The 25,619-nt window shown below is 53.2% G+C and overlaps 1 protein-coding gene across 1 annotated transcript in view; it reads right to left on the bottom strand.

Annotated features, from left to right (window-relative positions):
- Window positions 1-25,619, bottom strand: part of LOC147086851 (synapsin-2-like) — a 326,247-nt gene that overhangs the window by 15,536 nt on the left and 285,092 nt on the right. Inside the window, exon 3 of the mRNA XM_085978339.1 lies at window positions 18,183-18,274. Within this exon, the coding sequence (XP_085834465.1) occupies window positions 18,183-18,274 (92 nt within the window). The remainder of the gene's footprint in view (window positions 1-18,182; window positions 18,275-25,619) is intronic.

The following is a 25,619-nucleotide window of genomic DNA, read 5'->3' as shown; positions in this document are numbered from 1 at the left end:
GGTACAGCACGGGTTAGATGCAGAGTAAAGCTCCCTCTGCACTGTCCCATCAAACACTCCCAGGGCAGGTACAGATCGGGTTAGGTACAGAGTAAAGCTCCCTCTACACTGTCCCCATCAAACACTCCCAGGACAGGTACAGCACAGGTTAGATACAGAGTAAAGCTCCCTCTACACTGTCCCATCAAACACTCCCAGGGCAGGTACAGCACGGGTTAGATACAGAGTAAAGCTCCCTCTACACTGTCCAATCAAACACTTCCAGAGCCGATACAGCATGGGTTAGATACAGAGTAAAGCTCCCTCTACACTGTCCCATCAAACACTCCCAGGGCAGGTACAGCACGGGGTTAGATACAGAGTAAAGCTCCCTCTACACTGTCCCCATCAAACACTCCCAGGGCAGGTACAGCACGGGTTAGATACAGAGTGAAGCTCCCTCTACACTGTCCCATCAAACACTCTCAGGGCAGGTACAGCACGGGTTAGATACAGAGTAAAGCTCCCTCTACACTCTCCCATCAAACACTCTCAGGGCAGGTACAGCAAGGGTTAGATACAGAGTAAAGCTCCCTCTGCACTGTCCCATCAAACACTCCCAGGACAGGTACAGCACGGGGTTAGATACAGAGTAAAGCTCCCTCTACACTGTCCCATCAACCACTCCCAGGACAGGTATAGCACGGGTTAGATACAGAGTAAAGCTCCCTCTACACTGTCCCATCAAACACATCCAGGGCAGGTACAGCACGGGTTAGATACAGAGTAAAGCTCCCTCTACACTGTCCAATCAAACACTTCCAGAGCCGGTACAGCACGGGTTAGATACAGAGTAAAGCTCCCTCTGCACTGTCCCGTCAAACACTCCCAGGGCAGGTACAGCGCGGGTTAGATACAGAGTAAAGCTCCCTCTACACTGTCCGATCAAACACTCCCAGGGCAGGTACAGCACGGGGTTAGATACAGAGTAAAGCTCCCTCTACACTGTCCCCATCAAACACTCGCAGGGCAGGTACAGCACCGGTTAGATACAGAGTGAAGCTCCCTCTAAACTGTCCCATCAAACACTCTCAGGGCAGGTACAGCACGGGTTAGATACAGAGTAAAGCTCCCTCTACACTCTCCCATCAAACACTCTCAGGGCAGGTACAGCACGGGTTAGATGCAGAGTAAAGCTCCCTCTACACTGTCCCATCAAACACTCCCAGGGCAGGTACAGCACGGGTTAGGTACAGAGTAAAGCTCCCTCTACACTGTCCCAATCAAACACTCCCAGGACAGGTACAGCACAGGTTAGATACAGAGTAAAGCTCCCTCTACACTGTCCCATCAAACACTCCCAGGGCAGGTACAGCACGGGTTAGATACAGAGTAAAGCTCCCTCTACACTGTCCAATCAAACACTTCCAGAGCCGATACAGCACGGGTTAGATACAGAGTAAAGCTCCCTCTGCACTGTCCCGTCAAACACTCCCAGTGCAGGTACAGCGCGGGTTAGATACAGAGTAAAGCTCCCTCTACACTGTCCCATCAAACACTCCCAGGGCAGGTACAGCACGGGGTTAGATACAGAGTGAAGCTCCCTCTACACTGTCCCCATCAAACACTCCCAGGGCAGGTACAGCACGGTTTAGATCCAGAGTAAAGCTCACTCTGCACTGTCCCCATCAAACACTCCCAGGGCAGGTACTGCACGGGTTAGATACAGAGTAAAGCTCCCTCTACACTGTCCCCATCAAACACTCCCAGGGCAGGTACATCACGGGTTAGATACAGTGTAAAGCTCCCTCTACACTGTCCCCTCAAACACTCCCAGGGCAGGTACAGCACGGGTTAGATCCAGAGTAAAGCTCACTCTACACTGTCCCCTCAAACACTCCCAGGGCAGGTACTGCAGAGGTTAGACACAGAGTAAACCTCCCTCTACACTGTCCCATCAAACACTCCAAGGGCAGGTACAGCACGGGTTAGATACAGAGTAAAGCTCCCTCTACACTGTCCCATCAAACACTCCCAGGGCAGGTACAGCGCGGGTTAGATACAGAGTAAAGCTCCCTCTACACTTTCCGATCAAACACTCTCAGGGCAGGTACAGCACGGGTTAGATACAGAGTAAAACTCCCTCTACACTGTCCCCATCAAACACTCCCAGGGCAGGTACAGCACGGGTTAGATACAGAGTAAAGCTCCCGCTACACTGTCCCATCAAACACTCCCAGGGCAGGTACAGCACAGGTTAGATACAGAATGAAGCTCCCTCTACACTGTCCCCATCAAACACTCCCAGGCAGGTACAGCATGGGTTTGATACAGAGTAAAGCTCCCTCTTAACTGTCCCCATCAAACACTCCCAGGGCAGGTACAGCATGGGTTAGATGCAGAAAAAAGCTCCCTCTACACTGTCCCCATCAAACACTCCCAGGGCAGGTACAGCGCGGGTTAGATACAGAGTAAAGCTCCCTCTACACTGTCCCATCAAACACTCTCAGGGCAGGTGCAGCACGGGTTAGATACAGAGTAAATCTCCCTCTACACTGTCCCATCAAACACTCCCAGGGCAGGTACAGCACGGGTTAGATACAGAGTGAAGCTCCCTCTAAACTGTCCCATCAAACACTCTCAGGGCAGGTACAGCACGGGTTAGATACAGAGTAAAGCTCCCTCTACACTCTCCCATCAAACACTCTCAGGGCAGGTACAGCACGGGTTAGATGCAGAGTAAAGCTCCCTCTGCACTGTCCCATCAAACACTCCCAGGGCAGGTACAGATCGGGTTAGGTACAGAGTAAAGCTCCCTCTACACTGTCCCCATCAAACACTCCCAGGACAGGTACAGCACAGGTTAGATACAGAGTAAAGCTCCCTCTACACTGTCCCATCAAACACTCCCAGGGCAGGTACAGCATGGGTTAGATACAGAGTAAAGCTCCCTCTACACTGTCCAATCAAACACTTCCAGAGCCGATGCAGCATGGGTTAGATACAGAGTAAAGCTCCCTCTACACTGTCCCATCAAACACTCCCAGGGCAGGTACAGCACGGGGTTAGATACAGAGTAAAGCTCCCTCTACACTGTCCCCATCAAACACTCCCAGGGCAGGTACAGCACGGGTTAGATACAGAGTGAAGCTCCCTCTACACTGTCCCATCAAACACTCTCAGGGCAGGTACAGCACGGGTTAGATACAGAGTAAAGCTCCCTCTACACTCTCCCATCAAACACTCTCAGGGCAGGTACAGCAAGGGTTAGATACAGAGTAAAGCTCCCTCTACACTGTCCGATCAAACACTCCCAGGGCAGGTACAGCACGGGGTTAGATACAGAGTAAAGCTCCCTCTATACTGTCCCCATCAAACACTCCCAGGGCAGGTACAGCACGGGTTAGATACAGAGTGAAGCTCCCTCTAAACTGTCCCATCAAACACTCTCAGGGCAGGTACAGCACGGGTTAGATACAGAGTAAAGCTCCCTCTACACTCTCCCATCAAACACTCTCAGGGCAGGTACAGCACGGGTTAGATGCAGAGTAAAGCTCCCTCTACACTGTCCCATCAAACACTCCCAGGGCAGGTACAGCACGGGTTAGGTACAGAGTAAAGCTCCCTCTACACTGTCCCCATCAAACACTCCCAGGACAGGTACAGCACAGGTTAGATACAGAGTAAAGCTCCCTCTACACTGTCCCATCAAACACTCCCAGGGCAGGTACAGCACGGGTTAGATACAGAGTAAAGCTCCCTCTACACTGTCCAATCAAACACTTCCAGAGCCGATACAGCACGGGTTAGATACAGAGTAAAGCTCCCTCTGCACTGTCCCGTCAAACACTCCCAGTGCAGGTACAGCGCGGGTTAGATACAGAGTAAAGCTCCCTCTACACTGTCCCATCAAACACTCCCAGGGCAGGTACAGCACGGGGTTAGATACAGAGTGAAGCTCCCTCTACACTGTCCCCATCAAACACTCCCAGGGCAGGTACAGCACGGGTTAGATCCAGAGTAAAGCTCACTCTACACTGTCCCCATCAAACACTCCCAGGGCAGGTACTGCACGGGTTAGATACAGAGTAAAGCTCCCTCTACACTGTCCCCATCAAACACTCCCAGGGCAGGTACATCACGGGTTGAATACAGTGTAAAGCTCCCTCTACACTGTCCCCTCAAACACTCCCAGGGCAGGTACAGCACGGGTTAGATCCAGAGTAAAGCTCACTCTACACTGTCCCCTCAAACACTCCCAGGGCAGGTACAGCAGAGGTTAGACACAGAGTAAAGCTCCCTCTACACTGTCCCATCAAACACTCCAAGGGCAGGTACAGCGCGGGTTAGATACAGAGTAAAGCTCCCTCTACACTGTCCCATCAAACACTCCCAGGGCAGGTACAGCGCGGGTTAGATACAGAGTAAAGCTCCCTCTACACTGTCCGAACAAACACTCTCAGGGCAGGTACAGCACGGGTTAGATACAGAGTAAAACTCCCTCTACACTGTCCCCATCAAACACTCCCAGGGCAGGTACAGCAGGGGTTAGATACAGAGTAAAGCTCCCGCTACACTGTCCCATCAAACACTCCCAGGGCAGGTACAGCACAGGTTAGATACAGAATGAAGCTCCCTCTACACTGTCCCCATCAAACACTCCCAGGCAGGTACAGCATGGGTTTGATACAGAGTAAAGCTCCCTCTTAACTGTCCCCATCAAACACTCCCAGGGCAGGTACAGCATGGGTTAGATGCAGAAAAAAGCTCCCTCTACACTGTCCCCATCAAACACTCCCAGGGCAGGTACAGCGCGGGTTAGTTACAGAGTAAAGCTCCCTCTACACTGTCCCATCAAACACTCTCAGGGCAGCTGCAGCACGGGTTAGATACAGAGTAAAGCTCCCTCTACACTGTCCCATCAAACACTCCCAGGGCAGGTACAGCACGGGGTTAGATACAGAGTAAAGCTCCCTCTACACTGTCCCCATCAAACACTCCCAGGGCAGGTACAGCACGGGTTAGATACAGAGTAAAGCTCCCTCTACACTGTCCCATCAAACACTCTCAGGGCAGGTACAGCACGGGTTAGATACAGAGTAAAGCTCCCTCTACACTCTCCCATCAAACACTCTCAGGGCAGGTACAGCACGGGTTAGATACAGAGTGAAGCTCCCTCTACACTGTCCCATCAAACACTCCCAGGGCAGGTACAGCATGGGTTAGGTACAGAGTAAAGCTCCCTCTACACTGTCCCCATCAAACACTCCCAGGACAGGTACAGCACAGGTTAGATACAGATTAAAGCTCCCTCTACACTGTCCCATCAAACACTCCCAGGGCAGGTACAGCACGGGTTAGATACATAGTAAAGCTCCCGCTACACTGTCCGATCAAACACTCTCAGGGCATGTACAGCACGGGTTAGATACAGAGTAAAGCTCCCTCTACACTGTCCCATCAAACACTCCCAGGGCAGGTACAGCACGGGTTAGATACATAGTAAAGCTCCCTCTACACTGTCCCATCAAACACTCCCAGGGAAGGTACAGCACAGGGTTAGATACAGAGTAAAGCTCCCTCTACACTGTCCCATCAAACACTCCCAGGGCAGGTACAGCACAGGGTTAGATACAGAGTAAAGCTCCCTCTACACTGTCCCATCAAACACTCCCAGGGCAGGTACAGCACGGGTTAGATACATAGTAAAGCTCCCGCTACACTGTCCGATCAAACACTCCCAGGGCAGGTACAGCACGGGTTAGATACAGAGTAAAGCTCCCTCTACACTGTCCCATCAAACACTCCCAGGGCAGGTACAGCACGGGTTAGATACAGAGTAAAGCTCCCTCTACACTGTCCCCATCAAACACTCCCAGGACAGGTACAGCACGGGTTAGATACAGACCAGGTAGGTTTACTAATCCCCAATCTCCGAGCTCAGAGGGAGGGAGAGAAGTAAAAAGTAATTGAAGTGTGACGTCACCAGAAAGCAGGTAAGTGATTGGTTGGTGAGTATTTCTCTGTTTTTAAACTTTAAGGCCTAGAAATTCATTTTGGGGCGCCCAGCTCGCCTCGGCGCCGGAATTACCGCAGCGCGCGGATCCACTTGCGCAAGCAGGATATTCAGTGCCAGCGCACCAAGTGGAAGGCGGCCGCTAAACAGGGGTTTCGGCGCCCCGCTTGGGCGCTGAAACTGATTATCGGCGCGCTAGTGGCCGCAGCGCCACCCGCAGCGGAGTGGCAGGCTGCGGTACTGCAGGCCTTCCTCCCTCTCTTAAGGGGGAGGTGCCTGCAGCAGCCGGAGCCCCGATCGCGAGTGCCGGCAAAAGAGCCCGGCAGAACGGAGAAGTGCCGTGCTCCCGGAAACCAGCCGGCAATGCCGCGGGGAGGGGGGGGGGGGTTGGAGGAGGCCGGGGAAGGAGGTGCGGGCAGGCGGCCGCCGAAAAAGCGGCCGGCCGCACCTCCACTTTAATTACCGCCACTACCGCCACAGGTAGGCCCTGTGTACCGGTCGCTGTTTGCGGCCGGCGCTGAAGAGGCGGGCGCGACTTAATATGGCGTTCTTCGCGGAAACGGGGCGCTGCGCACACTGGTGACGTCATCGGTGGCGGCGCAGCGCTACAGCCTAACGCCGCCATTAGCGCCCCGCTGAATTTCGCCTGAATTTTGCAGACTGGCGCAAAAGCCCTCTTTGGGCGCAAACTGGTGGCGCAGGCCACTGAATTTCTAGGCCACACTCTGGTTTATAGTTTCGAAGGTCTCTCTGGTGTAGCGGGGACTGTTGGTAAACCATTTAACTGTAGTGTAATTGGTGGGATTGATTTGATTTCATTTAATTTCAATTAATTAAAGGGTAAGTCATGGCAGGACAGCCCAGCCACGTGGTATGCTCCTCCTGCGATATGTGGGAACTCAGGGACACTTCCTGTGTCCCTGCCAACTACGTGTGCAGGAACTGTATCCAGCTGCAGCTACTGACAGACCGCATTGCGGCGCTGGAGCTGCGATTGGATGCATACTGGAGTGTTCGCGATGCTCAGGACGTCGTGAATAGCACGTTTAGGGAGTTGGACACACCGCAGGTTGAGGTTGGACAGGCAGAAAGGGAATGGGTGACCAACAGGCAGAGTACTAGGCGCAGGCAGGGAGTGCAGGGGTCCCCTGTGGCCATCCCCCTCTCCAACAGATACACCACTTTGAGTACTGTTGCGGGGGATGGCTTATCAGAGGAAAGCAGCAGCAGCCAACTTCGTGGCACCAGGGGTGGCTCTGCTGCACAGGACGGGAGGAAAAAGAGTGGTAGAGCTATAGTAATAGGGGATTCTATTGTAAGGGGAATAGATAGGCGTTTCTGCGGCCGCAAACGAGACTCCAGGATGGTGTGTTGCCTCCCTGGTGCAAGGGTCAAGGATGTCTCAGAGCGGCTGCAGAACATCTTGGAAGGGAAGGGTGAACAGCCAGTTGTCGTGGTGCATATAGGTACCAACGATATAGGTAAAAACCGGGATGAGGTCCTAAAAGCTGAATATAGGGAGTTAGGAGGTAAATTTAAAAAATAGGACCTCAAAGGTAGTAATCTCAGGATTGCTACCAGTGCCACATGCTTGTCAGAGTAGAAATAGAAGGATATTTCAGATGAATACGTGGCTAGAGGAATGGTGCAAGGTGGAGGGATTCAAGTTCCTGGGACATTGGAACCGGTTCTGGGGGAGGTGGGACCAGTTCAGACCGGATGATTTGCAGCTGGGCAGGGCTGGAACCGATGTTCTAGGGGGAGTGTTTGCTAGTGCTCTGGGGGAGGGTTTAAACTAAAATGGCAGGGGGTTGGGAACCTGAGCAGGGAGACAGAGGAAAGGGAAACAAGGATAAAAGCAAAAGATAGGAAGGAGAAGAACAAAAGTGGCAGTCAGAGAAATCAACGGTTTAAATCAAACGTGGCCACAGTAAATAATAATTCTAATAGGTCTAAGAGCGTTTAAAAAAACAAGCCTGAAGGCTTTGTGTCTTAATGCGAGGAGCATTCGTAATAAGGTGGATGAATTGGCTGCGCAAATAGAAGTAAACGAATATGATTTGGTTGGGATTACGGAAACGTGCCTCAAGGATGGCTAAGGCTGGGAACTCAACATCCAGGGGTATTCGATATTCAGGAAAGATAGGCAAAAAGGAAAGGGAGGTGGGGTAGCATTACTGGTTAAAGAAGGGATTAACACAATTGTAAGGAAGATGATGTGGAATCTGTATGGGTAGAATTGAGAAATACCAAGGGGCAGAAAACGTTAGTGGGAGTGGTATATAGACCTCCAAACAGTAAGGCGGAGGTTGGGATGGCATTAAAAGGGAAATTAAAGAAGCGTGCAATAAGGGCACAGCAGTCATCATGGGTGACTTTAATCTACATATAGATTGGGCTAACCAAATTAGTAACAATACTGTGGCGGAGGAATTCCTGGAGTGTTTACGGGATGGTTTCCTGGACCAATATGTCGAGGAACCAACCAGAGATCAGGCCATCTTAGACTGGGAATTATGTAATGAGAAAGGATTAATTAGCAATCTTGTTATACGAGGCCCCTTGGGTCGGAGCGACCATAATATGATCGAATTCTTCATTAAGATGGAGAATGAAGTAGTTGACTCGGAGACTAGAGTCCTACATTTAAATAAAGGAAACTACGATGGTCTGAGGCGTGAGTTGGGTAGGATTGATTGGGGAATGTCACTCAAAGGGTTGACGGTGGATAGGCACTGGCAAACATTCAAAGACCGCATGGATGAACTACAGAATTTGTTCATCCCAGTTTGGCATAAAAATAAAACAAAAAAGGTGACTCAACTGTGGCTAACAAGGGAAATTAGGGATAGAATAAGATCCAAGGAGAGGACATATAAATTGGCCAGAAAAAGCAATAATCCTGAGGATTGGGAGCAGTTTAGGATTCAACAAAGGAGGACAAAGGGATTAATTAAGAAGGGGAAAATAGAATATGAGAGTAAGCTTTCAGGGAACATAAAAACTGACTGTAAAAGCTTTTATAGATATGTGAAGAGAAAAAGATTGGTGAAGTCAAGCGTAGGTCCCTTGCAGTCAGAATCAGGGGAATTTATAATGGGGAACAAAGAAATGGCAGACCAACTAAATACATATTTTGGTTCTGTCATCACAAAGGAGGACACAAATAACCTCCCAGAGATGCCGGGGAACATAGGGTCTGATGAAAGGGAGGAACTGAAAGAAATCAGTATTTGTAGGGAAATGGTGTTAGGGAAATTGATGGTATTGAAGGCCGATAAATCCCCAGGGCCTGATAATCTACATCCTAGGGCACTTAAGGAAGTGGCCCTAGAAATAGTAGATGCATTGCTGGTCATCTTTCAACATTTGATGGAATCTGGAACAGTACCCATGGATTGGAGGGTAGCTAATGTTACCCCACTATTCAAAAAAGGTGGTAGAGAGAAAACGGGGAATTACAGAGTCCATTATAAAAGATGTAACAGCAGAGTACTTGGAAAACAGTGACAGGATCGGACAAAGTCAACATGGAGTCACAAAAGGTAATTCGTGCTTGACTAATCTACTGGAATTTTTTGAGGATGTAACTGGTAAAATAGATAAGGGAGAACCAGTGGATATGGTGTATCTGGACTTTCAGAAGGCCTTCGATAAGGTCCCGCATAAGAGATTAGCGTGTAAAGTTAAGGCACATGGGATTGGGGGCAAGGTATTGACTTGGATAGAGAACTGGTTGGCAGACAGAAAGCAAAGAGTTGGAATAAACGGGTCTTTTTCCGAATGGCAGGCAGTGACTAGTCGGGTACCGCAGGGATCGGTCCTTGGACCCCAGCTATTCACAATATATATAAATGATCTGGACAAGGGAACTAGATGTAATATCTCCAAGTTTGCAGATGACACAAAGCTGGGTGGGCGTGTGTGCTGTGAGGAGGATGTTGAGAAACTCCAGGATGATTTGGGCAGGTTGAGTGATTGGGCAGAAGCATGGCACAAGCAATATAACGTGGATAAATGCGAGGTTATCCACTATGGTGGCAAAAACAGGAAGGCAGGTTATTATCTAAATGGCAATAGATTGGGAGAAGGGGAAGTGCAACGAGACCTGGGTGTCCTTGTGCACCAGTCACTGAAGGTAAGCATGCAGGTGCAGCAGGCGGTTAAGAAGGCAAATGGTATGTTGGCCTTCGTAGCGAGAGGGTTTGAGTACAGGAGCAAGGATGTCTTGCTGCAGTTGTACAGGGCCTTGGTGAGACCACACCTTGAGTATTGTGTGCAGTTTTGGTCGCCTTATCTGAGGAAGGATGTTCTTGCCATGGAAGGAGTTCAGCGAAGATTCACCAGGCTGACACCTGGGATGGCAGGAATGACGTATGAGGAGAGATTGGGTCGATTGGTCTTGTACTCGCTGGAGTTTAGAAGAATGAGAGGTGATCTCATTGAAACTTATAAAATTCTGACAGGACTGGACAGACTAGATGCAGGAAGGATGTTCCCGATGGCGAGGGAGTACAGAACCAGGGGTCACAGTCTAAGGATAAGGGGTACGCCATTTAAGACAGAAATGAGGAGGAATTTCTTCACCCAGAGAGTGGTGAACCTGTGGAACTCTCTACCACAGAAGGTGGTGGAGGCCAGTTCATGAAATATATTCAAGAAGCAGTTGGATATATTTCTTAAGGCTAAAGGGATCAAGGGGTATGGGGAGAAGGCAGGGACCGGGTACTGAATTTGGATGATCAGCCATGATCGCATTGAAAGGCGGAGCAGGCTCGAGGGGCCGAATGGCCTACTCCTACTCCTATCTTCTTTGTTTCTATGTTTCCCAGGGCAGGTACAGCATGGGTTAGATACAGAGTAAAGCTCCCTCTACACTGTCCCCGTCAAACACTCCCGGGGCAGGTACAGTACGGGTTAGATACAGAGTAAAGCTTCCTCTACACTGTCCCATCAAACACACCCAGGGCAGGTAAAGCACGGGTTAGATACACAGTAAAGCTCCCTCTACACTGTCCCATCAAACACTCGCAGGGCAGGTACAGCATTGGGTTAGATACAGAGTAAAGCTCCCTCTACACTGTCCCCATCAAACACTCCCAGGGCAGGTACAGCACGGGTCAGATACATAGTAGAGCTCCCTCTACACTGTCCCATCAAACACGCCCAGGGCAGGTACAGCACAGGTTAGATTCCAGCCTGTAACTCACTCCCGGGTATCTGTTATTCTATATATAAACCCCCCGAACCCCTCGATTAGATTCCAGCCTGTAACTCACTCCCGGGTATCTGTTATTCTATATATAAACCCCCCGAACCCCTCGATTAGATTCCAGTCTGTAACTCACTCCCGGGTATCTGTTATTCTATATATAAAGCCCCCGAACCCCGCGATTAGATTCCAGCCTGTAATTCACTCCCGGGTATCTGTTATTCTATATATAAACACCCCCGAACCCCTCGATTAGATTCCATCCTGTAACTCACTCCCGAGTATCTGTTATTCTATATATAAACCCCCTGAACCCCTCGATTAGATTCCAGCCTGTAACTCACTCCCGGGTATCCGTTATTCTAGAAATAAACCCCCTGAACCCCTCGATTAGATTCCAGTCTGTAAATCACTCCCGGGTATCTGTTATTCTATATATAAAACCCAGCGAACCCCACGATTAGATTCCAGCCTGTAACTCACTCCCGGGTATCTGTTATTCTATATATAAAACCCCCCGAACCCCTCGATTAGATTCCAGCCTGTAACTCACTCCCGGGTATCTGTTATTCTATATATAAAACCCACCGAACCCTTCGATCAGATTCCAGCCGGTAACTCACTCCCGGGTATCAGTTATTCTATTTATAAACCCCCCGAACCCCTCGATTAGATTCCAGCCTGTAACTCACTCCCGGGTATCCGTTATTCTTTATAATGCCCTCCCGAACCCCTCGATTAGATTCCAGCTTGTAACTCACTCCCGGGTATCCGTTATTCTATATATAAACCCCCCAAACCCCTCGATTAGATTCCAGCCTGCAACCCACTCCCGGGTATCTGTTATTCTATATATAAACCCCCCCGAACCCCTAGATTAGATTCCAGCCTGTAACTCACTCCCGGGTATCCGTTATTCTATATATAAACCACCCGAAACCCCCGATTAGATTCCAGCCTGTAACTCACTCCCGGGTATCTGTGATTCCATATATAAAGCCCCCGAACCCCTCGATTACATTCCATCCTGTAACTCACTCCTGGGTATCTGTGATTCTATATATAACCCCCCCGAACCCCTCGATTAGATTCCAGCCTGTAACTCACTCCCGGGTATCTGTTATTCTATATATAAACCCCCCGAACCCCTCGATTAGATTCCAGCCTGTAACTCACTCCCGGGTATCTGTTATTCTATATATAAACCCCCCGAACCCCTCGATTAGATTCCAGCCTGTAACTCACTCCCGGGTATCTGTTATTCTATATATAAACCCCCCGAACCCCTCGATTAGATTCCAGCCTGTAACTCACTCCCGGGTATCTGTTATTCTATATATAAATCCCCCGAAACCCTCGATTAGATTCCAGCCTGTAACTCACTCCCAGGTATCTGTTATTCTATATATAAACCCCCTGAACCCCTCGATTAGATTCCAGCCTGTAACTCACTCCCGGGTATCTGTTATTCTATATATAACGCCCCCCCCGAACCCCTCGATTAGATTCCAGACTGTATCTCACTCCCGGGTATCTGTTATTCTATATATAAACCCCCTGAACCCCGCGATTAGATTCCAGCCTGTAACTCACTCCCGGGTATCTGTTATTCTATATATAACCCCCCCCCCGAACCCCTCGATTAGATTCCAGACTGTATCTCACTCCCGGGTATCTGTTATTCTATATATAAACCCCCTGAACCCCTCGATTAGATTCCAGACTGTATCTCACTCCCGGGTATCTGTTATTCTATATATAAACCCCCCCGAACCCCTCGATTAGATTCCATCCTGTAACTCACTCCCGAGTATCTGTTATTCTATATATAAACCCCCCGAACCCCTCGATTGGATTCCAGCCTGTAACTCACTCCCGGGTATCCGTTATTCTATATATAAACCCCCTGAACCCCTCGATTAGATTCCAGTCTGTAAATCACTCCCGGGTATCTGTTATTCTATATAAAAAAAAACCCAAACCCCTCGATTAGATTCCAGCCTGTAACTCACTCCCGGGTATCTGTTATTCTATAAATAAACCTCCAGAACCCCACGATTAGATTCCAGCCTGTAACTCACTCCCGGGTATCTGTTATTCTATATATAAACCCCCTGAACCCCTAGATTAGAATCCAGTCTGTAACTCACTCCGGGTATCTGTTATTCTATATATAAACCCCCTGAACCCCTCGATTAGATTCCAGCCTGTAACTCACTCCCGGGTATCTGTTATTCTACATATAAACCCCCTGAACTCCTCGATTAGATTCCAGCCTGTAACTCACTCCCGGGTATCTGTTATTCTATATATAAACCCCCCAAACCCCCCGATTAGATTCCAGCCTGTAACTCACTCCCGGGTATCTGTTATTCTATATATAAACCCCCTGAACTCCTCGATTAGATTCCAGCCTGTAACTCACTCCCGGGTATCTGTTATTCTATATATAAACCCCCCGAACCCCGCGATTAGATTCCAGCCTGTAACTCACTCCCGGGTATCCGTTATTCTATATATAAACCCCCCGAACCCCTCGATTAGATTCCCGCCTGTAACTCACTCCCGGGTATCTGTTATTCTATATATAAACCCCCCGATCAGATTCCAGCCTGTAACTCACTCCCGGGTATCCGTTATTCTACATATAAACCCCCCCGAACCCCTCGATTAGATTCCAGCCTGTATCTCACTCCCGGGTATCCGTTATTCTACATATAAACCCCCTGAACCCCTCGATTAGATTCCAGCCTGTAACTCACTCCCGGGTATCCGTTATTCTATATATAAACCCCACGAACCCCTCGATTAGATTCCAGCCTGTAACTCACTCCCGGGTATCTGTTATTCTATATATAAACCCCCCCGAACCCCTCGATTAGATTCCAGCCTGTAACTCACTCCCGGGTATCTGTTATTCTATATATAAATCCCACGAACCCCTCGATTAGATTCCAGCCTGTAACTCACTCCCGGGTATCTGTTATTCTACATATAACCCCCCCGAACCCCTCGATTAGATTCCATCCTGTAACTCACTCCCGAGTATCTGTTATCCTATATATAAACCCCCCGAACCCCTCGATTAGATTCCAGCCTGTAACTCACTCCCGGGTATCTGTTATTCTACATATAAACCCCCCGAACCCCTCGATTAGATTCCAGCCTGTAACTCACTCCCGGGTATCCGTTATTCTATATATAAACCCCCCCAAACCCCTCGATTAGATTCCAGCCTGTAACTCACTCCCGGGTATCTGTTATTCTATAAATAAACCCCCGAACCCCACAATTAGATTCCAGCCTGTATCTCACTCCCGGGTATCTGTTATTCTGTATATAAACCCCCTGAACCCCTCGATTAGAATCCAGCCTGTAACTCACTCCGGGTATCTGTTATTCTATATATAAACCCCCTGAACCCCTCGATTAGATTCCAGCCTGTAACTCACTCCCGGGTATCTGTTATTCTAGATATAAACCCCCTGAACTCCTCGATTAGATTTCTGCCTGTAACTCACTCCCGGGTATCTGTTATTCTATATTTTAACCCCCCGAAACCCCCGATTAGATTCCAGCCTGTAACTCACTCCCGGGTATCTGTTATTCTATATATAAACCCCCATAACTCCTCGATTAGATTCCAGCCTGTAACTCACTCCCGGGTATCTGTTATTCTATATATAAACCCCTCGAACCCCTCGATTAGATTCCAGCCTGTAACTCACTCCCAGGTATCCGTTATTCTATATATAAACCCCCCGAACCCCTCGATTAGATTCAAGCCTGTAATTCACTCCCGGGTATCTGTTATTCTATATACAAACCCCCTGAACCCCTCGATTAGATTCCAGCCTGTAACTCACTCCCGGGTATCCGTTATTCTATATATAAACCCCCTGAACCCCTCGATCAGATTCCTGCCTGTTACTCACTCACGGGTATCTGTTATTCTATATATAAACCCCCCGAAACCCCCGATTAGATTCCAGCCTGTAACTCACTCCCGGGTATCTGTTATTCTATATATAAACCCCCAGAACTCCTCGATTAGATTCCAGCCTGTAACTCACTCCCGGGTATCTGTTATTCTATATATAAACCCCCTGAACTCCTCGATTAGATTCCTGCCTGTAACTCACTCCCGGGTATCTGTTATTCTATATTTAATCCCCCAGAACCCCTCGATTAGATTCCAGCCTGTAGCTCACTCCCCGGTATCCGTTGTTCTATATATAAACCCCCCCGAACCCCTCGATTAGATTCCAGCCTGTATCTCACTCCCGGGTATCCGTTATTCTATATATAAACCCCCTGAACCCCTCGATTAGATTCCAGCCTGTCTCTCACTCCCGGGTATCCGTTATTCTATATATAAACCCCCTGAACCCCTCGATTAGATTCCAGCCTGTAACTCACTCCCGGGTATCTGTTATTCTATATACAACCCCCTGAACCCCTCGATTAGATTCCAGCCTGTAACTCACTCCCGGGTATCTGTTATTCTATATATAAACCCCCTGAACCCCTCGATTAGATTCCAGCCTGCAACTCACTCCCGGGTATCTGTTATTCTATATATAACCCCCACGAACCCCTCGATTAGATTCCAGCCTGTAACTCACTCCCGGGTATCTGTTATTCTATATATAACCCCCCCGAACCCCTCGATTAGATTCCATCCTGTAACTCACTCCCGAGTATCTGTTATTCTATATATAAACCCCCCGAACCCCTCGATTAGATTCCAGCCTGTAACTCACTCCCGGGTATCCGTTATTCTATATATAAACCCCCCGAACCCCTCGATTAGATTCCAGCCTGTAACTCACTCCCGGGTATCTGTTATTCTATATATAAACCCCCCGAACCCCTCGATTATATTCCAGTCTGTAACTCACTCCCGGGTATCTGTTATTCTATATATAAACCCCCACAAATCCCTCGATTAGATTCCAGCCGGTAACTCACTCCCGGGTATCTGTTATTCTATAAATAAACCCCCGAACCCCATGATTAGATTCCAGCCTGTAACTCACTCCCGGGTATCTTTTATTCTATATATAAACCCCCTGAACCCCTCGAATAGATTCCAGCCTGTAACTCACTCCCGGGTATCTGTTATTCTATATATAAACCCCCTGAACTCCTCGATTAGATTCCAGCCTGTAACTCACTCCCGGGTATCCGTTATTCTATATATAAACCCCCCGAACCCCTCGATTAGATTCCCGCCTGTAACTCACTCCCGGGCATCTGTTATTCTATATTTAATCCCCCAGAACCCCTCGAATAGATTCCAGCCTGTAACTCACACCCCGGTATCCGTTATTCTATATATAAACCCCCCCGAACCCCTCGATTAGATTCCAGCCTGTATCTCACTCCCGGGTATCCGTTATTCTATATATAAACCCCCTGAACCCCTCGATTAGATTCCAGCCTGTAACTCACTCCCGGGTATCTGTTATTCTATATATAAACCCCCCGAACCCCTCGATTAGATTCCAGCCTGTAACTCACTCCCGGGTATCTGTTATTCTATATCTAAACCCCCCCGAACCCCCCGATTAGATTCCAGCATGTAACTCACTCCCGGGTATCTGTTATTCTATATATAAACCCCACGAACCCCTCGATTAGATTCCAGCCTGCAACTCACTCCCGGGTATCTGTTATTCCAAATATAAACCCCCCCGAACCCCTCGATTAGATTCCAGCCTGTAACTCACTCCCCGCTATCCGTTATTCTATATATAACCCCCCCCGAACCCCTCGATTCGATTCCAGCCTGTATCTCACTCCCGGGTATCCGTTATTCTATATATAAACCCCCCCGAAACCCTCGATTAGATTCCAGCCTGTAACTCACTCCCGCGTATCTGTTATTCTATATATAAACCCCCCCGAACCCCCCGATTAGATTCCAGCCTGTAACTCACTCCCGGGTATCTGTTATTCTATATATAATCCCCCTGAACCCATCGATTAGATTCCAGCCTGTAACTCACTCCCGGGTATCTGTTATTCTATATATAAACCCCACCGAACCCCCCGATTAGATTCCAGCCTGTAACTCACTCCCGGGTATCTGTTATTCTATATATAAACCCCACGAACCCCTCAATTAGATTCCAGCCTGTAACTCACTCCCGGGTATCTGTTATTCTATATATAAACCCCCCCGAACCCCTCGATTAGATTCCAGCCTGTAACTCACTCCACGCTATCCGTTATTCTATATATAAACCCCCCCGAACCCCTCGATTACATTCCAGCCTGTAACTCACTCCCGGGTATCTGTTATTCTATATATAAACCCCCCGAACCCCTCGATTAGATTCCAGCCTGTAACTCACTCCCGGGTATCTGTTATTCTATATATAAACCCCCCCGAACCCCTCGATTAGATTCCAGCCTGTAACTCACTCCCGGGTATCTGTTATTTTATATATAAACCCCACGAACCCCTCGATTGGATTCCAGCCTGTAACTCACTCCCGGGTATCTGTTATTCTATATATAAACCCCCCGAACCCTCGATTAGACTCCAGCCTGTAACTCACTCCCGGGTATCTGTTATTCTATATATAAACCCCCGAACCCCTCGATTAGTTTCCAGCCTGTAACTCACTCCTGGGTATCTGTTATTCTTTATATAAACCCCCCGAACCCCTCGATTAGATTCCAGCCTGTAACTCACTCCCGGGTATCTGTCATTTTATATATAAACCCCCTGAACTCCTCGATTAGATTCCAGCCTGTAACTCACTCCCGAGTATCTGTTATTCTATATATAACCCCCCCTGAACCCTCGATTAGATTCCAGCCTGTAACTCACTCCCGGGTATCCGTTATTCTATATATAAACCCCCCAAACCCCTCGATTAGATTATGGGTAAGGCAATTCGATTACTCTTACTGAAATTGAGTCAGGTACGATACATGTTGGTCTTATTTCTTTCTCAGTCTCACCTAGCGACCTTTACGCCGTTGCGATACACCTCCATGTCAACGCTGAAAGTACCAGTGGCGTGAGAGATGAGATTGAGCTCGGAGAACTCCGCCTGTGGGAATACAATACACAAGGCGGGAGGAAGGTGGGAGTGAGGTGAGGGAGGGAGGGAGTGAGGTGAGTGAGGGAGTGAGGGAGGGAGGGAGTAAGGTGAATGAGGCAGGGAGGGAGGGAAGGAGGGAGTGAGGGGAGGGGAGAAAGGGAGGGAGGGAGAGGATGGAGGGAGGGAGTTGGGGAGTGAGTGGGGGAGGGAGGGAAGGAGTGAATGAGGGAGGAAGGGAGGGATGGAGGGAGGGAGTGAGGAGGGGAGGGAGGGAGGAAGTGAGGGAGGGAGGGGAGAGGGAGGGTGAGAATGGAGGGAGGGAGTGCGGGAGGGAGGGAGAGAGGGAGGGATGTAGGGAGTGAGGGAGGGGAGGAAGTGAAGGAGGGAGGGGAGAGGGAGGGAGAGGATGGAGGGAGGGAGTGGGGACGTGAGGGAGGGAGGGAAGGAGTTAGGCAGAGAAAGAGAATCGAAGTAAAAAAAGAGATGGGTAAAATGAAAGAGGAAAAGTGAGAACAAGTGGGCAAAGGAGAAAGAAACAGAGAGAAAAAGATAAACGAGAGGGAGTGATGGTGAAAGGGAGAGCAAGAAAGAGAGAGGATGAAAAAAAGGAAAGAGGGAGACGGATTAGAAAGATTGGTCACAATCTGTGCTGTTGCTATACAGACCCGGTAAATAAAACGTGGGTGACAGGTTCACATGGGGTCACACAGGGTCACGTGGGGACACACAGGGTCACGTGGGGTCACGTGGGGTCACGTGGGGTCACACGGGGGTCACAACTTGTCACACAGGGTCACACAGGGTCACACAGGGTCACACGAGGTAACACGGGGTAACACGAGGTCACACGGGGCCACACAGGGTCACGTGGGTCAGAAGGAGACACTGGGTCACACAGACCCGGGGTCACAGGGTAACCGTCACATGGGGTCACTGTTACACGGTAACGGTCACACGGTAATGGTCACACGCTAACGGTCGCGCGGTAACAGTCACACAGTAACGGTCACATGGTAACAGGCAAACGGTAACGGTCACACGGTAACGGTCACACGGTAACGGTCACACGGTAATGGTCACATGGCAACGGTCACACGGTAACGGTCACACGGTAACGGTCACATGGTAACGGTCGCATGGACATATTTAACTTTGAATTCAAACTCGAATGAAATAGCCGCACCATCCCAGGTCCAGGGGAATCAAGACACCGGAGCTTTCAGCTCTGACCCACCCTCTAACTACATCTCAAGATCCTCCTGTGATCAGCACAGCTCCTCCAACGCAGTCAGGCTCCTGCCCTCTATCAAGCTCACAGTGGGTCCGGACCGCAGTACGAAGCAAGCCAGACTCTAACCCGTGCTGTACCTGCCCTGGGAGTGTTTGATGGGACAGTGTAGAGGGAGCTTTACTCTTTATCTAACCCCGTGCTGTACCTGCCCTGGGAGTGTTTGATGGGGACAGTGTAGAGGGAGCTTTACTCTGTACCTGGCACATGCAGTACCTGCCCTGGGAGTGTTTGATGGGACAGTGTAGAGGGAGCTTTACTCTGTATCTAACACGTGCTGTACCTGCCCTGGGAGTGTTTGATGGGGACAGTGTAGAGGGAGCTTTACTCTGTATCTGACACATGCTGCACCTGCTCTGGGAGTGTTTGATGGGACAGTGTAGAGGGAGCTTTACTCTGTATCTAACCCGTGCTGTACCTGCCCTGGGAGTGTTTGATGGGACAGTGTAGAGGGAGCTTTACTCTGTATCTAACCCGTGCTGTAACTGCCTGGGGAGCGTGTTCTATTTGCACGAAAATCCTTCTTTTTGATGAGCGAAATATCTGTCGAGGAGAATGAGAAAGTGTTGTACTGGGAATGACCTAAAATTGAGCAATGGGATGAGTTTCGAACAGCAGTGAAATTTTTCATGGTTTTTCTTTAGATGATTAGACATTTATTAAATACCAGGACACTTAAGAGAACTGCAAGCTTTTCCAATGATTTCAAAAGGGCTTAATTGCATTAATGATTGGAAACTGCTAAATAGTTTTTTGCTTATACTAACTAATTTAATTCTGTTTTAATCAAACCTGCCATCTGCGATTTGAAGTTATTATCTTTCTGTTGGCTTCAGTTAAGGGAGGTTCAAAGGGTACTGAGGGAGTGCCGCACTGTCGGAGGGGCGGTACTGAGGGAGCGCCGCACTGTCGGAGGTGCTGCACTGAGGGAGCACCGCACTGTCGGAGGGGCGGTACTGAGGGAGCGCCGCACTGTCGGAGGGGCGGTACTGAGGGAGCGCCGCACTGTCGGAGGGGCGGTACTGAGGGAGCGCCGCACTGTCGGAGGGGCGGTACTGAGGGAGCGCCGCACTGTCGGAGGGGCGGTACTGAGGGAGCGCCGCACTGTCGGAGGGGCGGTACTGAGGGAGCGCCGCACTGTCGCAGGGGTGGTACTGAGGGAGCGCCGCACTGTCGGACGGGCGGTACTGAGGGAGCGCCGCACTGTCGGAGGGGCGGTATTGAGGGAGCGCCGCACTGTCGGAGGGGCGGTACTGAGGGAGCGCCGCACTGTCGGAGGGGCGGTACTGAGGGAGCGCCGCACTGTCGGAGGGGCGGTACTGAGGGAGCGCCGCACTGTCGGAGGGGCGGTACTGAGGGAGCGACGCACTGTCGGAGAGGCGGTACTGAGGGAGCGCCGCACTGTCGGAGGGGCGGGTACTGAAAGAGCGCCGCACTGTCGGAGGGGCGGTACTGAGGGAGCGCCGCACTGTCGGAGGGGCAGTACTGAGGGAGCGCCGCACTGTCGGAGGGGCAGTACTGAGGGAGCGCCGCACTGTCGGAGGGGCAGTACTGAGGGAGCGCCGCACTGTCGGAGGGGCAGTACTGAGGGAGCGCCGCACTGTCGGAGGGGCGGTACTGAGGGCGCGCCGCACTGTCGGAGGGGGCGGTACTGAGGGAGCGCCGCACTGTCGGAGGGGCGGTGCTGAGGGAGCGCCGCACTGTCGGAGTGGCAGTACTGAGGGAGCGCCACACTGTCGGAGGGGCGGTACTGAGGGAGCGCCGCACTGTCGGAGGGGCGGTACTGAGGGAGCGACGCACTGTCGGAGGGGCGGTACTGAAAGAGCGCCGCACTGTCGGAGGGGCGGTACTGAGGGAGCGCCGCACTGTCGGAGGGGCAGTACTGAGGGAGCGCCGCACTGTCGGAGGGGCAGTACTGAGGGAGCGCCGCACTGTCGGAGGGGCAGTACTGAGGGAGCGCCGCACTGTCGGAGGGGCAGTACTGAGGGAGCGCCGCACTGTCGGAGGGGCGGTACTGAGGGAGCGCCGCACTATCGGAGGGGCGGTACTGCAGGAGCGCCGCACTGTCGGAGGGGCGGTACTGAGGGAGCGCCGCACTGTCGGAGGGGCGGTACTGAGGGAGCGCCGCACTGTCGGAGGGGCGGTACTGAGGGAGCGCCGCACTGTTGGAGGGGTGGTACTGAGGGAGCGCCGCACTGTCGGAGGGGCGGTACTGAGGGAGCGCCGCACTGTCGGAGGGGCGGTACTGAGGGAGCGCCGCACTGTCGGAGGGCAGTACTGAGGGAGCGCCGCACTGTCGGAGGGGCGGTACTGAGGGAGCGCCGCACTGTCGGAGGGGCGGTACTGAGGGAGCGCCGCACTGTCGGAGGGCAGTACTGAGGGAGCGCCGCACTGTCGGAGGGGCGGTACTGAGGGAGCGCCGCACTGTCGGAGGGGTGGTACTGAGGGAGCGCCGCACTGTCGGAGGGGCGGTACTGAGGGAGCGCCGCACTGTCGGAGGGGCGGTACTGAGGGAGCGCCGCACTGTCGGAGGGCAGTACTGAGGGAGCGCCGCACTGTCAGAGGGGCGGTACTGAGGGAGCGCCGCACTGTCGGAGGGGCGGTACTGAGGGAGCGCCGCACTGTCGGAGGGCAGTACTGAGGGAGCGCCGCACTGTCGGAGTGGCGGTACTGAGGGAGCGCCGCACTGTCGGAGGGGCGGTACTGCGGGAGCGACGCATTGTCGGAGGGGCGGTACTGAGGGAGCGACGCACTGTCGGAGGGGCGGTACTGAGGGAGCGACGCACTGTCGGAGGGGCGGTACTGAGGGAGCGCCGCACTGTCGGAGGGGCGGTACTGAGGGAGCGCCGCACTGTCGGAGGGGCGGTGCTGAGGGAGCGACGCACTGTCGGAGGGGCGGTACTGAGGGAGCGCCGCACTGTCGGAGGGGCGGTACTGAGGGAGCGCCGCACTGTCGGAGGGGCGGTACTGAGGGAGCGCCGCACTGTCAGAGGGGCGGTACTGAGGGAGCACCGCACTGTCGGAGGGGCAGTACTGAGGGAGCACCGCACTGTCGGAGGGGCAGTACTGAGGGAGCGCCGCACTGTCGGAGGGGCGGTACTGAGGGAGCGCCGCGCACTCGGAGGGGCAATACTGAGGGAGCGCTGCACTGTCGGAGGGGCAGTACTGAGGGAGCGCCACACTGTTGGAGGGGCGGTACTGAGGGAGCGCCGCACTGTCGGAGGGGCGGTACTGATGTAGCGCCGCACTGTCGGAGGGGCGGTACTGAGGGAGCGCCGCACTGTCGGAGGGGCGGTACTGAGGGAGCGCCGCACTGTCGGAGGGGCGGTACTGAGGGAGCGACGCACTGTCGGAGGGGCGGTACTGAGGGAGCGACGCACTGTCGGAGGGGCGGTACTGAGTTAGCGCCGCACTGTCGGAGGGGCGGTACTGAGGGAATGCCGCACTGTCGGAGGCGCGGTACTGAGAGAGCGCCGCACTGTCGGAGGGGCGGTACTGAGGGAACGCCGCACTGTCGGAGGCGCGGTAATGAGGGAGCGCCGCACTGTCGGAGGGGCGGTACTGAGGGATCGCCGCACTGTCGGAGGGGCGGTACTGAGGGAGCGCCGCACTGTCGGAGGGGCGGTACTGATGTAGCGCCGCACTGTCGGAGGGGCGGTACTGAGGGAGCGCCGCACTGTCGGAGGGGCGGTACTGAGGGAGCGCCGCACTGTCGGAGGGGCGGTACTGAGGGAGCGACGCACTGTCGGAGGGGCGGTACTGAGGGAGCGACGCACTGTCGGAGGGGCGGTACTGAGGGAGCGCCGCACTGTCGGAGGGGCGGTACTGAGGGAATGCCGCACTGTCGGAGGCGCGGTAATGAGGGAACGCCGCACTGTCGGAGGCGCGGTAATGAGGGAGCGCCGCACTGTCGGAGGGGCGGTACTGAGGGAGCGCCGCACTATCGGAGGGGCGGTACTGCAGGAGCGCCGCACTGTCGGAGGGGCGGTACTGAGGGAGCGCCGCACTGTCGGAGGGGCGGTACTGAGGGAGCGCCGCACTGTCGGAGGGGCGGTACTGAGGGAGCGCCGCACTGTTGGAGGGGTGGTACTGAGGGAGCGCCGCACTGTCGGAGGGGCGGTACTGAGGGAGCGCCGCACTGTCGGAGGGGCGGGTACTGAGGGAGCGCCGCACTGTCGGAGGGCAGTACTGAGGGAGCGCCGCACTGTCGGAGGGGCGGTACTGAGGGAGCGCCGCACTGTCGGAGGGGCGGTACTGAGGGAGCGCCGCACTGTCGGAGGGCAGTACTGAGGGAGCGCCGCACTGTCGGAGGGGCGGTACTGAGGGAGCGCCGCACTGTCGGAGGGGTGGTACTGAGGGAGCGCCGCACTGTCGGAGGGGCGGTACTGAGGGAGCGCCGCACTGTCGGAGGGGCGGTACTGAGGGAGCGCCGCACTGTCGGAGGGCAGTACTGAGGGAGCGCCGCACTGTCAGAGGGGCGGTACTGAGGGAGCGCCGCACTGTCGGAGGGGCGGTACTGAGGGAGCGCCGCACTGTCGGAGGGCAGTACTGAGGGAGCGCCGCACTGTCGGAGTGGCGGTACTGAGGGAGCGCCGCACTGTCGGAGGGGCGGTACTGCGGGAGCGACGCATTGTCGGAGGGGCGGTACTGAGGGAGCGACGCACTGTCGGAGGGGCGGTACTGAGGGAGCGACGCACTGTCGGAGGGGCGGTACTGAGGGAGCGCCGCACTGTCGGAGGGGCGGTACTGAGGGAGCGCCGCACTGTCGGAGGGGCGGTGCTGAGGGAGCGACGCACTGTCGGAGGGGCGGTACTGAGGGAGCGCCGCACTGTCGGAGGGGCGGTACTGAGGGAGCGCCGCACTGTCGGAGGGGCGGTACTGAGGGAGCGCCGCACTCTCAGAGGGGCGGTACTGAGGGAGCACCGCACTGTCGGAGGGGCAGTACTGAGGGAGCACCGCACTGTCGGAGGGGCAGTACTGAGGGAGCGCCGCACTGTCGGAGGGGCGGTACTGAGGGAGCGCCGCGCACTCGGAGGGGCAATACTGAGGGAGCGCTGCACTGTCGGAGGGGCAGTACTGAGGGAGCGCCACACTGTTGGAGGGGCGGTACTGAGGGAGCGCCGCACTGTCGGAGGGGCGGTACTGATGTAGCGCCGCACTGTCGGAGGGGCGGTACTGAGGGAGCGCCGCACTGTCGGAGGGGCGGTACTGAGGGAGCGCCGCACTGTCGGAGGGGCGGTACTGAGGGAGCGACGCACTGTCGGAGGGGCGGTACTGAGGGAGCGACGCACTGTCGGAGGGGCGGTACTGAGTTAGCGCCGCACTGTCGGAGGGGCGGTACTGAGGGAATGCCGCACTGTCGGAGGCGCGGTACTGAGAGAGCGCCGCACTGTCGGAGGGGCGGTACTGAGGGAACGCCGCACTGTCGGAGGCGCGGTAATGAGGGAGCGCCGCACTGTCGGAGGGGCGGTACTGAGGGATCGCCGCACTGTCGGAGGGGCGGTACTGAGGGAGCGCCGCACTGTCGGAGGGGCGGTACTGATGTAGCGCCGCACTGTCGGAGGGGCGGTACTGAGGGAGCGCCGCACTGTCGGAGGGGCGGTACTGAGGGAGCGCCGCACTGTCGGAGGGGCGGTACTGAGGGAGCGACGCACTGTCGGAGGGGCGGTACTGAGGGAGCGACGCACTGTCGGAGGGGCGGTACTGAGGGAGCGCCGCACTGTCGGAGGGGCGGTACTGAGGGAATGCCGCACTGTCGGAGGCGCGGTAATGAGGGAACGCCGCACTGTCGGAGGCGCGGTAATGAGGGAGCGCCGCACTGTCGGAGGGGCGGTACTGAGGGATCGCCGCACTGTCGGAGGGGCGGTACTGAGGGAGCGCCGCACTGTCGGAGGGGCAGTACTGAGGGAGCGACGCACTAGCTGTACAGCGCTTTGGTACACCCTGAGATCATGAAACACGCTGTAGAAATACAAGTTGGAATTATACCAGAACTAAGAGGTTCTAATGATCAGGAAAGATTGAACAGGCTGGGACTCTTAGCTCTAGAAAAGAGAAAGCTGAGGG

The sequence above is a fragment of the Somniosus microcephalus genome, unplaced genomic scaffold, assembly GCF_052327205.1.
Source record: "Somniosus microcephalus isolate GS21.2 unplaced genomic scaffold, FLI_Smic_1.0 unresolved_chr7, whole genome shotgun sequence".
In the NCBI taxonomy this organism is placed as follows: Eukaryota; Metazoa; Chordata; class Chondrichthyes; order Squaliformes; family Somniosidae; genus Somniosus; species Somniosus microcephalus.
The sequence above is the reverse complement of the archived record's forward strand: the minus strand, read 5'-3'. Positions and strand labels throughout refer to the sequence as shown.